General features: G+C 37.4%; 1 protein-coding gene across 1 annotated transcript in view; it reads right to left on the reverse strand.

Moving 5' to 3' along the window:
• Window positions 1-601: 601 nt before the first annotated feature.
• Window positions 602-12,826, reverse strand: part of LOC113006391 (E3 ubiquitin-protein ligase rnf213-alpha-like) — a 67,053-nt gene continuing 54,828 nt past the window's right edge. Inside the window, exons 47-63 of the mRNA XM_080289394.1 lie at window positions 11,151-11,393; window positions 10,923-11,007; window positions 10,487-10,521; window positions 10,283-10,386; window positions 7,775-7,928; window positions 7,395-7,569; window positions 7,142-7,230; window positions 6,788-7,039; window positions 6,160-6,289; window positions 5,892-5,969; window positions 5,311-5,491; window positions 4,761-4,965; window positions 4,185-4,262; window positions 3,692-3,889; window positions 3,476-3,565; window positions 3,096-3,274; window positions 602-2,597 (exon numbers count right to left, since the gene is read on the reverse strand). Of these exons, the coding sequence (XP_080145520.1) occupies window positions 2,444-2,597; window positions 3,096-3,274; window positions 3,476-3,565; window positions 3,692-3,889; window positions 4,185-4,262; window positions 4,761-4,965; window positions 5,311-5,491; window positions 5,892-5,969; window positions 6,160-6,289; window positions 6,788-7,039; window positions 7,142-7,230; window positions 7,395-7,569; window positions 7,775-7,928; window positions 10,283-10,386; window positions 10,487-10,521; window positions 10,923-11,007; window positions 11,151-11,393 (2,430 nt within the window). The 3' untranslated portion in view covers window positions 602-2,443. The remainder of the gene's footprint in view (window positions 2,598-3,095; window positions 3,275-3,475; window positions 3,566-3,691; window positions 3,890-4,184; window positions 4,263-4,760; window positions 4,966-5,310; window positions 5,492-5,891; window positions 5,970-6,159; window positions 6,290-6,787; window positions 7,040-7,141; window positions 7,231-7,394; window positions 7,570-7,774; window positions 7,929-10,282; window positions 10,387-10,486; window positions 10,522-10,922; window positions 11,008-11,150; window positions 11,394-12,826) is intronic.

A 12,826-nucleotide genomic window follows, 5' to 3' on the forward strand; every position in this document is an offset into this window, starting at 1 on the left:
TTCTTCTTGTCACTCTTCTTTATAGTGCACGACTTACAGTTGTCCTGCAGACAGATTCTCCCACCTAAGCTGTGGATTTCTCCAGCTCCTCCAGAGTGATCGTGGGCCTCTTAGAAACTTCTCTCACCAGTGCTCTCCCTGCTCGGTCCGTCAGTTTAGTTGGACGGCCATGTCTTGGTTTGCAGTTGTAGCATACTTTTTCCATTTTTGGATGATGGATTGAACAGTGCTCCTGGAGATGTTCAAAGCTTGGGATATTTTTCTGTAACCTAACTCTACTTTAAACCTATCTACAACTTTTATCTACATCAATGTATCATTTTCGTACCACTTAACAATTATGTGCTACTTTGTGTTGGTCAGTCACTGACAATCTTAATCAAAAATATTTCCGTTTTGGGCTGTAAGGTGACAAAAAAAGTATGTATGAATACTTCTTCAAAGCACAGTAAACAACCATAGAGAACTTTTAAAAAAAACAAAAACAAAAAAAAAGGGGTTAATTTTCAATAAGTGACTGACAATCTGTGACTATGGCAGAAATAATACATTTCAGATCACATGTGTGTAACAGCTGCTTCATTGACTATTTCAGAGGAAATATTTTCCAATGTACTTTAATCTTTTAGCAGATACACAACAAATAATCAATACAGGATACTTGATATATGTAAGAAAAAGTAATACAATTTTGAGTGTTGGTCAATAGTAAAAATATACTTGATAAAAAAAAGAAAGCAGAAAAAAAAAGAAGAAATGTGTACATAATCCTTCGACATAAAGAGTAAATCAACAAAGTTTCACACTATATGATTGTCAAATTCAACAATGCATTTCTGAATTTTCTAAATAACTCTTAGTAACTTTTTTAGATTGACAAAATGCAACACATGAGCAGGTGGCTCATATCGAAGAAATAATGCACTTGTTTTATCTGCCTTGCTGTGTATCATTGTTTTTGTTGAGCCTCAGTGTTATTTTTAAATTTTCAAATCCAAGTATTAGAGAAAACAGATAAAATGTAAAATATTGACTTTTTATATTGATGCAAACAAAAAGTATTTGACACTGTTAGTAAAATGTAAAAATAAAACTATCAATCTTTAATTTCTTTACTAGTTTATGTTTAAATCATAATTTGTTCTTTAGCTGTAAAATAAATGCAAGAATAATGCTAAAACAAACCATAAAAACAGTGAATCATCATCAATTTTCTCAGTAAAGGAATGAAAAATTAAAAAAAAAATACAAACATAGAAGAGTAAAACCTGTTGGTTTATAAAGACAAAAAATAAAAATGATAAACTCATCCAGTTTATCTCCTTACATACTTCATGTTTGATGAAGTTGCTTAACACACAAAAATAAAAAAACAAAACAAAAAAACTTTCCGCCACAGATAAATAGAAATGATCTCATTACTGCAAATCAAATGTTTTGTTTAAATGAACGTATTCAAGTCACTTTTATGCAAATGAACATTTATAATTTTTTAACATGTAAGAAAAAATGGAAAATGTGCAGTTTTCGTACTAGTTTATCAATCTATCCTGTTGTTACTTCACCCTAAAAGATTTCACCTTAAAACAAAAACATAATCATGTAAAAATGATATATAAAATATATCAAAGCAGTCATACTGTATATACTCTCACAGTGAATACATGAGCAGCTCACTGAGGATGTGCTTGAGTTTATTCTGCTTTGCTGTTTCATTGTTTTCACAGAGGTTAAAGGTAATTTCTAATCTTACTCATAAACGAATCAAGAAAAACATCAACAAGACCATAAACAAATAAAAGAGTTCAAAGAAGTAGTATGACTTAAAGTTAACTGGTAAACTAAAATCTCTCTAAACCCATCCAATTCATCTCTCGATTATCTGCTGAACGCAACCAGGTTTAATACATGTGTTGAAAATCTGATAAATCTAACTATTAAATAAAAAAAAAACAACCATAAAATGTAGCAAATCTCAACTCTTACACAAATGTAAATAAAAACTTAAAGCATTTTAAAATATAAGAAAAATAAAATATGTATGAAAAAGTGTAAAATGCTCAGTATACCATCCCCTTTCATGTTTATGATCGAACCGTGCACATTCATTTACATTGGATTACAAGATTTTGCTTTTTTCTGTGTATCAATCACCTTTAATTTCTTATTAGATGGAGAAATATTATTCACTCCTTGCAGCATGATAATATTACTCTTTTTTTTTTAATTCAACCCATTCACAAGAGAAGTAAATCATAATGAAAAATAAAATATTAAAATGTAAATATAGTTTTTGGTTGTTGAATTGAATTTCTAAAATAATTCCAAAAAACAAATGAACAGCACAACACATCCTATGATTATTACACCAATAAATGCAGAAAAAATACCTTTGTTTACTTCTTTAGATAACTAATATCTCTCTATGCACTCATTCCGTTCATCACTCATTCATCAACTCCTGTTTGGCTGTGATGGTGTATTTCCAGGTCTCAATTGTCTGAGACAGCTGCACATTTTCAGGGAAGTTTTCCTCCACGTAAGGAGGGACTTCTACTTCTTTACGATCCATGTAGGCACTGACCACCTCCTTCAGACTGTCAGAAAGAAAGAAAATATAAATTTTAATACATTACTTTTACATTTGAGCAAATAATTTTTTACTTAGCAGGAAAACAAAAAAACATTATAACAAATAAAGACATTCATACTTTTGGTATAGACAGAAAGGCCAAACGATGGGGCACTATACAGATATGAAAATGAATAAACAAGGCTTATCTGAAGACAGTAAAATATGCACAAAGTACTTGGACATTTTTAAGATTGATTGATTAACTGAAAATTAATTGGACAAACTAACATAGTTTTAAATATAAGTATTGTTTTTAATACTTAGATGAATATATTTATAACTGTACGCATATCTTTGCATCTCTGAGATCACTCTTATATATCCATATTTTGGCTACACAGGATCATCTGCAGTGACTTTGAGGTTTAGGATGTAAATCGTTCTTCACACCTGTTAAGTCAGGGCCAAACAGAACATGGCATTACCAAACAAATAATCTGATACCATACAACAGGTTTACCTCCATGATGGATTGTAGTCCTCAGTTGCTCGTAGGCGGCCCAGGCGCAACAAGAGGAACTCATGCATCTCAAGCAGCCACTGGTCCATGTTTCCTCTGGACATGAATCCTTTCAGCTCAGTCTTGTTTTCCTCAGTCAGTGGCACCTGGTACTCGGCTGGATACCCCGAAAAGGGCTCCTTTTTAACAAGACATGCAAGCATGCATTTTGTATGTATACAGTAGATGGACTGACATATCTGGTCATAATGACCAAAGTGCTAACACAGGAGCTTAGGATCAAAACTTACAATTTATGTATCCTCAGTGAAAAACCACATGTGGTGTATGAACTTGAAATTTTATTTGTATCTGAAAACAAAACATACTGCAAAACTTACCCTTTTCAGTTGCAGCATTTTTTCAGATCTGAGAGAGGACAGGACTTGCCACAGACAAACACAGTGTCTGAGGTGACATTTGCCAAAAGCCTGCAAAAAAAGTGATCAACTTAAAGATCAACTTATAGATAGTTTGTTCTCTCTGGTCTTTGCTTTGTCATTACTACTGATTTTTGATATGGGAGGGTCAGAGTGAGAGAGTGTACATGTAATGACCTTCAGTATGTGCTGATTAATGTTTTGGTCCATCTTTAGTATTTCCTGAAGGTAAGTGACCAGTTTCATTTTGGGATCACCACCAGTCATTGAGAGATAACCCAGAAGCAGCTCCACAATCTTCAGTGCTTCACACACCTCGCTGTAAGAGTCCAGCTGTCTCGACACAGAGTTCCAGATCAAACGGGACAGAGCCGTCTGATAGAGAAACAAAGCAGTGAAGTCATAAAGCACTGAAAAGTAAATCATCCCAATATAACTGTGTAATGTGTGAGTAGATCTTTTATAGATGAATGTTAGGACAATTTTTCTTATTTGCTGTGACTATTCGGCCCGAAATATTTATGAGATTTGGTGATAAACAAAACATCAATCTGCTATACCTGTAATAACCATTTACAGATTAGACATAGTAAGTCCATTTATCAAGAATATCTCCCAAACAAATATTAGCACTTTTACTGTAAACTCAGTATGGGTCATATTACTTTACCTGTGGCACTTTTCCATGAACAGTTTTGAAAATGGTCTCATAGTCTCTCTCTTGCATATTGACCAGCGTGGGAATTCCCTTAATAAAACACAGGGGTTAAGTGAAGCAGGGAAATATGTAAATATGATTTTAAACTAAGTAAGATCACATAGAACAGATACAAGACTTGAGTCAAATGATGAAAATTTCCCACTGTAGTTAACCAACACAATAAAAACAAACTCCATAGTGCAGTGGTTTACAACTTTGCCTAACAAAAGATTCCTGGCTTTATTCTGGAAAAAGAATCCCTTGGAGGTTTTGTCAGGGAGGACTTAAGATGTAAAACCCACATGTTGTAGTGTGCTGTCATAAATATGTGGAACAAACAGTAATAGCTTAGTCCTATTTGTGTTTGTACTGTATTTGCTTCTTGAGCCCTCCTGCTGTCTATTACAATAGAACTTCAACAGAAAATGAATTTCTTTGCAGTGGAGAGAAATCAAGAGTTTAAAACAACTGGAACTCTTAACTTCAGCCAAAGTTTGTGTAATTGTAGACGTGGAACACATGTTTTAACTGGCTGTGTGGACTCACTGCGCGGGTAATGAGAGGTTTTCCCTGCAGAAAGCGGGTGAGGATCTGCTGTTGGATCCTGGGCAGGTCATACTCAGATATTGTCTCGTGGCCACGTTCCAAGCTGTACTGGCAGTTGGACAAAACCAGAGGAAGCAGATCCTTCTCCACATCATAGCTGATCACATGCTGCTCCATTAGCTCCATCAGACTCACTGTGTAGTCACTGCAGACATCACAATGTAGATATAAAGTTTAATCTCCCCACATGTCTTTGCTCATGTTGGTCTAGAATGCAAGAAACTATTTTGATGAAGAAAATTTTTGTTGAGAACAAAACTGAACTGTATTATATTTACAATATTTAATGTATCAATAGCATCGACTCAGTAATTGGTTATGTCGCTCTGGGTATCTATGTCAAGCTCCCAGGTGAAAGAAAGGATTTTTAATACTAACACCCCTGAATGATGCTCATTTGACTCATCTGTCCCTTTGTTTGAAGTTCAGGTAGGAGGATACCTGATACAGCTCGATTAAAAAAGCTACATAACCTGCTTTAAAAAAGTACCTGCTGTCCTCTCGTGTGTGACGGTCCACTGCATTCACCAACTCATTGTGGAGAGTCACCAGATAGCTGACCAGCCCTGTGGCACACAGGCCTGGACCCTGCCGACGGGGCAGGAGGTACCTGAGGTCACTGTCCAGGTCCAAATCCCTGCTGCAAAATTCTTCTGGAATTTTTATTTCATCTATAGTTTTGAAAGGACAGATAAATAATTCCTTATTTCAAATATAACAAAAATCTACATATGTGTTTATTAACTGTTCCATTTAATCACAAGAACAAATAATAATATGTTTTCAGTAATTGGTCAGTGGTAGATCTTTTTCTATTATTTTGACCTTTATTGTTTACAGAGTCATTTAGAATTAGAATTATGTTTGCTCTCGAAGGCAACTAAAATCAATCAAGAATTCCACTGTTCCCATTTTAAACCCAGTAAGGCAAAGTCAAATCAAGCTATTTTTTTTGTATAGTTGATAAAAATGTCCTGAAAAAAAAATACAAAATAAAAGGAACAATAAAAGATTTAACTGCACCAACAAATTATCTTGTTGTTCAGACAAAGGGTAGAAGTGTTTACTTACTGCTGGTGACAGAAACTCTTAGCTGATTCCATGTTTTCAAGAAGGTCTCAATGTGTTTTTGATACTGCTGCCCCATTTCTGAAACAACAAATTTAAAAACATTTGCATGACAAACAGAATAAAAATATTTCAGTTGCTTTGTCTGTGTAGCAAAAGCCAACTTTAAAGGATTTTGACTGTGATTTTCACATTTATTCAGAAATAGTACTGTAGATTAATCACGTCATTGTTCACATTTGGAGAGAGTTTAGGTCCATATAATCTGCACCTGTTTGCTGATCAATGAATTCTCTGATGGAGCCCACAATATCTTCAGTTGCATTTTGGTACTTTCTCACCAAACGTTTCTGCAGGTTTAGGATTTCTGGGAGGAATTTGATAAGCCGAAATTCTCTCTCCTGAAAAAACAAAACAAAAAAACAATCGGCTGATAACAATGCTTCAACAGCACAGGCTGTGTATCTTTGGTTATTTTCAATTCTACCAGTGAGAATAATAACAAGCTTACTGAAACTTTTTAAAATTGCTTTTACATTTAAAATATATAAAGATAATTAGTTATAGCATTGTGGTGCACTGATATAATTGAAGGTTGTGGGAAAAGATGGACTATTCAATTCTATTCAATTTCTATTCTAGAAATGTGTGACAAAGAACATTGTACTCATCCATCTCATAATATATGAGGGCAAATTTGACATTTGGTCTAAAGGTTTTAAAAAAAGAAAACTTTGCAATTATCCATAGTGCACAGTGTTACCTCAAAGACAAAAAACAAAACAAACAAATAAAAAAAGCCTTAGTCTGGTCAGTAATTCACGCATGCAATCGAGTAAATTTTTGACTGGATGGGTGAATTCTGATCAATCAAAGCTTTACATCTGTGAGACACACACCTTCTGCAGGAACCTCCAGAGCAGGGGGAGCTCCTCCTTTTGATTATTCGTCTCCATAATGTGTGTGAGGCTGAGCAGCGACAGCCTCTCCCTGCAGCTCCACACTGCTGAGCTGTCGACCTTAGAGCCCTGTTGCAGTGAGGTGAGGAAGTTAAAGTCCTCACCGTGGATCGTCCTTATGATGAAGTTGGAAGATACACGGGAGTCATTTCTGATGGTTCCCTTTGCCTCTTGTAGGAGTTGGTCAAGATCCTGGACACAAAATATTGGTAAAGGGTATATAAGAGGGTTTATATAGATAAGAGTGAAAAGGGGTTCATGACAAAAAGGGTAAAAACTGAGCTAACAAATTACCATCAGCTTTGGTGTCATAATATCTGTCGCCACAGTAGTCTCCCAGGTGTTTCTGGATTCTTTGGTTGTAAGGTAAGGGTCGATAGTAGCTAGAAGAAAAGTCAAAAATGAATGGCAGACTCTTTCTAAGCTTAAATGGAATCACAATTTTAATCAAGTTCTTATGAAGTACTGACTTCCATTATTTCTTCCTGTCATTCTAGATGTGACCATATTCGACACATGTTCATGTGACTAAAGATTGGATACTTACTGGAACTGGCCCGTGGTAGCTCCTGCAGTGATTTGAGCACCAAGTGAACAGATGTTACGTTGTCGTCAGCTCCTTTTCCCAGTGCCTGGGACAGATGCTCAAGATCCTTTGTTATGTGCAACCTGAGAAACAAACTGACATCCTCCACAGGTGGCTGGATTATCTGTTGGACAACCTGAACAAAGAGTGAGTGACAGCATCATTGTTAGATGTAATAAAACAAACAACATCATTCATTGAGTTTTGTGGATTATTCATGAACAGCTTATGACTTAAGCTGCTTAGATATTGCCACTACTGTACAAAGTAACTCTCACTTCAGATACTTCATTTAAAAATGATTAGGATCCACAAAGATAGAGTAATTATAATCTGCTCACCTCAGGTTTCTCTGAGGCTCCCAGCATCATGGCCAAATGTGTAACCAACCTGACCAGAGTAAAGGGAGTCAGAGACATGTGTTTGGTGTCTAAAGCATCTGGGTTGTTTCTCCGTTCAGGGTCTCCCAGAATGTGACCGGGACGTGTTTGATCCCTAAAACAACAGATTTGTATCAGTAAGAAGAAGAGCTGGTATACTCCCAGTGCCACAGCTTTAATGGTAGAAAACACATTCACACATGCACATTTTTCTTTCTCTAAGTCCTTTCCAAGTCTAAGTCCAAATATCTGTTACTTTTCCAAGTGGAAGGTTTGACATCACTGGATAAATATACTGAAAATTTCTGCAGTAGATTTTTTTTATATAAATCAGCTGAAGCTACTTTACGGAGCAATTCAATTATATCAAAGTCTTTGTTATCATCTAAAGACAAATGAGCAGTGCCTGAATTATCTTGTGCTTCCAATTTCTTCTTCTGATCATTTTCTTTGAGGATTTAATGAAGAGGCACAGTGTCAGTCTGTGCCTAAAAGTTGTGAACAGGAGTGTTCTTGTGGCTGGTCTCATGTATTTGTGTATTTGGAGTTTCATGGTGTTTAAATAAGTCATGCAAATGTGAATTACAGTCTGTGACACACAATTTACTGCTAGCTAGCTAGCTAGCTAGATATCTATCTATCTACAGTGGGGCAAAAAAGTATTTAGTCAGCCACCGATTGTGCAAGTTCCCCCACCTAAAATGATGACAGAGGTCAGTAATTTGCACCAGAGGTACACTTCAACTGTAAGAGACAGAATGTGAAAAAAAAAATCCATGAATCCACATGGTAGGATTTGTAAAGAATTTATTCGTAAATCAGGGTGGAAAATAAGTATTTGGTCAATAACAAAAATACAACTCAATACTTTGTAACATAACCTTTGTTGGCAATAACAGAGGTCAAACATTTACTATAGGTCTTTACCAGGTTTGCACACACAGTAGCTGGTATTTTGGCCCATTCCTCCATGCAGATCTTCTCGAGAGCAGTGATGTTTTGGGGCTGTCGCCGAGCAACACGGACTCTCAACTCCCGCCACAGATTTTCTATGGGGTTGAGGTCTGGAGACTGGCTAGGCCACTCCAGGACTTTCAAATGCTTCTTACGGAGCCACTCCTTTGTTGCCCGGGCGGTGTGTTTTGGATCATTGTCATGTTGGAAGACCCAGCCTCGTTTCATCTTCAAAGTTCTCACTGATGGAAGGAGGTTTTGGCTCAAAATCTCACGATACATGGCCCCATTCATTCTGTCCTTAACACAGATCAGTCGTCCTGTCCCCTTGGCAGAAAAACAGCCCCATAGCATGATGTTTCCACCCCCATGCTTCACAGTAGGTATGGTGTTCTTGGGATGCAACTCAGTATTCTTCTTCCTCCAAACACGACGAGTTGAGTTTATACCAAAAAGTCCTACTTTGGTTTCATCTGACCACATGACATTCTCCCAATCCTCTGCTGTATCATCCATGTGCTCTCTGGCAAACTTCAGACGGGCCTGGACATGCACTGGCTTCAGCAGCGGAACACGTCTGGCACTGCGGGATTTGATTCCCTGCCGTTGTAGTGTGTTACTGATGGTGACCTTTGTTACTTTGGTCCCAGCTCTCTGCAGGTCATTCACCAGGTCCCCCCGTGTGGTTCTGGGATCTTTGCTCACCGTTCTCATGATCATTTTGACCCCACGGGATGAGATCTTGCGTGGAGCCCCAGATCGAGGGAGATTATCAGTGGTCTTGTATGTCTTCCATTTTCTGATGATTGCTCCCACAGTTGGTTTTTCACACCAAGCTGCTTGCCTATTGTAGATTCACTCTTCCCAGTCTGGTGCAGGTCTACAATACTTTTCCTGGTGTCCTTCGAAAGCTCTTTGGTCTTGGCCATGGCGGAGTTTGGAGTCTGACTGTTTGAGGCTGTGGACAGGTGTCTTTTATACAGATGATGAGTTCAAACAGGTGCCATTCATACAGGTAACGAGTGGGGGACAGAAAAGCTTCTTACAGAAGACGTTACAGGTCTGTGAGAGCCAGAGATTTTCCTTGTTTGAGGTGACCAAATACTTATTTTCCACCCTAATTTACGAATAAATTCTTTACAAATCCTACCATGTGAATTCATGGATTTTTTTTTTCACATTCTGTCTCTCACAGTTGAAGTGTACCTCTGGTGCAAATTACTGACCTCTGTCATCATTTTAAGTGGGGGAACTTGCACAATCGGTGGCTGACTAAATACTTTTTTGCCCCACTGTATGAATATAAATTAACTAGGAACCAAGCTTTTAAGACCTGAGTTTCACTGTAACATTAAAGAAAGGTCTCCAAAAGTTGATTCTGTTCATCTGGACGCAGCGTCCGGATGAACAGAATCAACTTTAGGAGATTTATTTTCCTGGATGATTGAGAATGCATCAAGACATTAAAGAAAGGTGTTTAGTACATTAAATTTCTTGGAATTTAATGACACTCACTCATGCAACTGAACTTTTGTGAATCCAGGCACGACTGCGTAATGTTCTCCTCCAACTTCTTCACCACACTCCAGACATCGGCCTCTCTCTATGGGCATGCCGCACTACAGCGAAAGATGGCATAAATATTACAATTATTAACAACATTATATTTGTAATCACTGTCATTAATATATTAACTGGAACGGAATAAAAATAGCTTACCATATCAACGCAGCATGGATGATTATTTGGACAGACTATGGGAAAAAAAATCACTTGAGTTATTAAAACATAATATGCAGGCAAGTTTATGCAAAGTGCTCCTAGAACCAAGTCTTGCCACATCCTTCTTGCCATCTTGGTAACACATCTGTACACTCTTATTTTGAACCATTACCATTATTAACATAAGTTAATGGTCACATGGACATAAAATCTGCATGCATAAAATCATGAGCTAAATCCAATAAATAAGTCTGGTGACTTTGCCCCACAATAAAATTTAAAAAGCTTTACATCCCCTATAAATGTCTTTATATTTGCTGTTGCAGAATTCTTCAAAGGATTTCAATTTAGGGCTGCTTGTGTGAAAACCTAAATTACTACAAAGGATCATTTATAATGTTTTAGTTGCATATATAAAAGGAGTAATACTTACCATACCAAGTGAGCTGGCCCTCATAATTCATGGCTGCCTGGGCAACAGCTAAAATGTCATCAGGCATTGTGGGTATAAAAGCCCTCTGTAGGTTAAATGAAATGACAATCTAAGAAACTGCACAAAGGTAACATAAATGTAATGTTGTTAAGTTAACAAGTCCACTGAGCAGTGGGTGACATCTTTATGACTACATCCACTTTTTACATATGATGTCCTGATGTTTACCTGCATATTTTCAGGAGACAGACCAAGATGCTTGAGTGGCATCAGCAGGTGATGATTCCCAGTGAGCAGCACAGCTGCCAGATGAATGATCAGCTCAGTGATGGTGTTCTCCATGATAGCACTACCAGGCTGAACAGTGAGTGCTCCCAACCTGTTGTAAACCAAGGCTGAGGCAAATCGTCTTACTTCTGCTTGATGCAGATACCTTGAGCCCTCGATGAGGTCATCAAATTCAAGACATTGCTTTAGGGAATATAGAAGACATGTAAGAAAAGCAATACAATTTCACCCTCAAAAACAGGAAGAATAACTGACGGAATAATTGCACTAATTTGTTAAACAGAGTGTCATATTTGATTTTATATTAGCAGATATACTAGAAAGTAGAAATGAGTGTCTGGTCATCTGATGTGATGAACGTGAATTTTCAATTTTTGGTTTATGTACAGGGAGGTCAGGAGGAGGCTCTGCTACAGTTTAGGTTGGCATTTCGGCCAGTGCTATTGTTCTCATCAACTTTTAGATCCTTCATGCAATACCATCTGACAATAACTTCAACTTTCAGTATGGCAGTGATCTCAAACACACTGGAATACACTGGAAAGACAAACAAACAATGGAAGTTTGGACTGGTCTCCTGGAAGCCCGGACCACAAGATTATTGTAGCAGCGTGGGATCATCATGGCACAACAAAAGGCAGCCAACATCCAAAGAACAGCTTTGAATACCTTTCAAGAAACCTGGAGAACTATTCCTTGAGACTAATTAAAGACAATAGAAGAAAGCTTGCTTAAGAGAGTTCCCGTGTATCTTCCAACTTCATCATAAGGACAATCCACGGTGATGACTTTAGCTTCCTCGCCCCACTGCAACATTGCTCTGAGGTCGACAGCTCAGCAGTGTGGAGCTGCAGGGAGAGGCTGTTGTTGCTCAGCCTCACACACATTATGGAGACTAATGAAAAAACAAAACTAATGTGGTGCTACTACAAGATATTTTCCTATGAACTACTGGATTTATTTATTACTAATAATAGTATTAGTGCTGCTGGTAGCAGCGGTAAATAAATCCAGCAGTTAATAAAAACACATTCTGCATTGATGATGCTCTTTTTCTGCTTTCCTGAGGATCATCTTCTTCAGTGTGTCATCCTCTTTTATCCTATCTGTCAATCTCCAGACAGCGAAGGAAGTGATCCTACTACATTTATTGAGATAAGCGACTAACATTTGGAGTTTGAGAGTCAGTAAATGACTCAGTTTGTAACATGCTCTACAACATTTTGGACCCCAGGTTGAAATATGTGAATGACAGTCAGGTTAGGGTTGTTCTTTTTACTCATGAGTGTGGCTTCTCCCGTCTATCTGCACATCACAGCAGCTGCACCATAACAGGCAAAGCCCAAAAAAACTCCCACTTTTTTCAGAGACAGACTTCATAAGAAGAATGTCTCCAGGATGCTGCAAACAAGGTAAAAGAAGAAGAAGCTACACAACTCACAATTTTCAGAATTGTGATATAGATGATAAGTTGTGGTTTATACTCAGTAGAAATATTCTGAGGATTATGTGTGAGTCTTCTGATGTTCTGATTTTTATATAGCTAATTGTAGTTTTCACTCAGAAACAGCAGTGCTTGGTGGCTTTATGAAAAGCTGGAACAAAAGAGGATCCTG

The sequence above is a fragment of the Astatotilapia calliptera genome, chromosome 15 (genome assembly GCF_964374335.1).
Source record: "Astatotilapia calliptera chromosome 15, fAstCal68.1, whole genome shotgun sequence".
NCBI lineage: Eukaryota > Metazoa > Chordata > Actinopteri > Cichliformes > Cichlidae > Astatotilapia > Astatotilapia calliptera.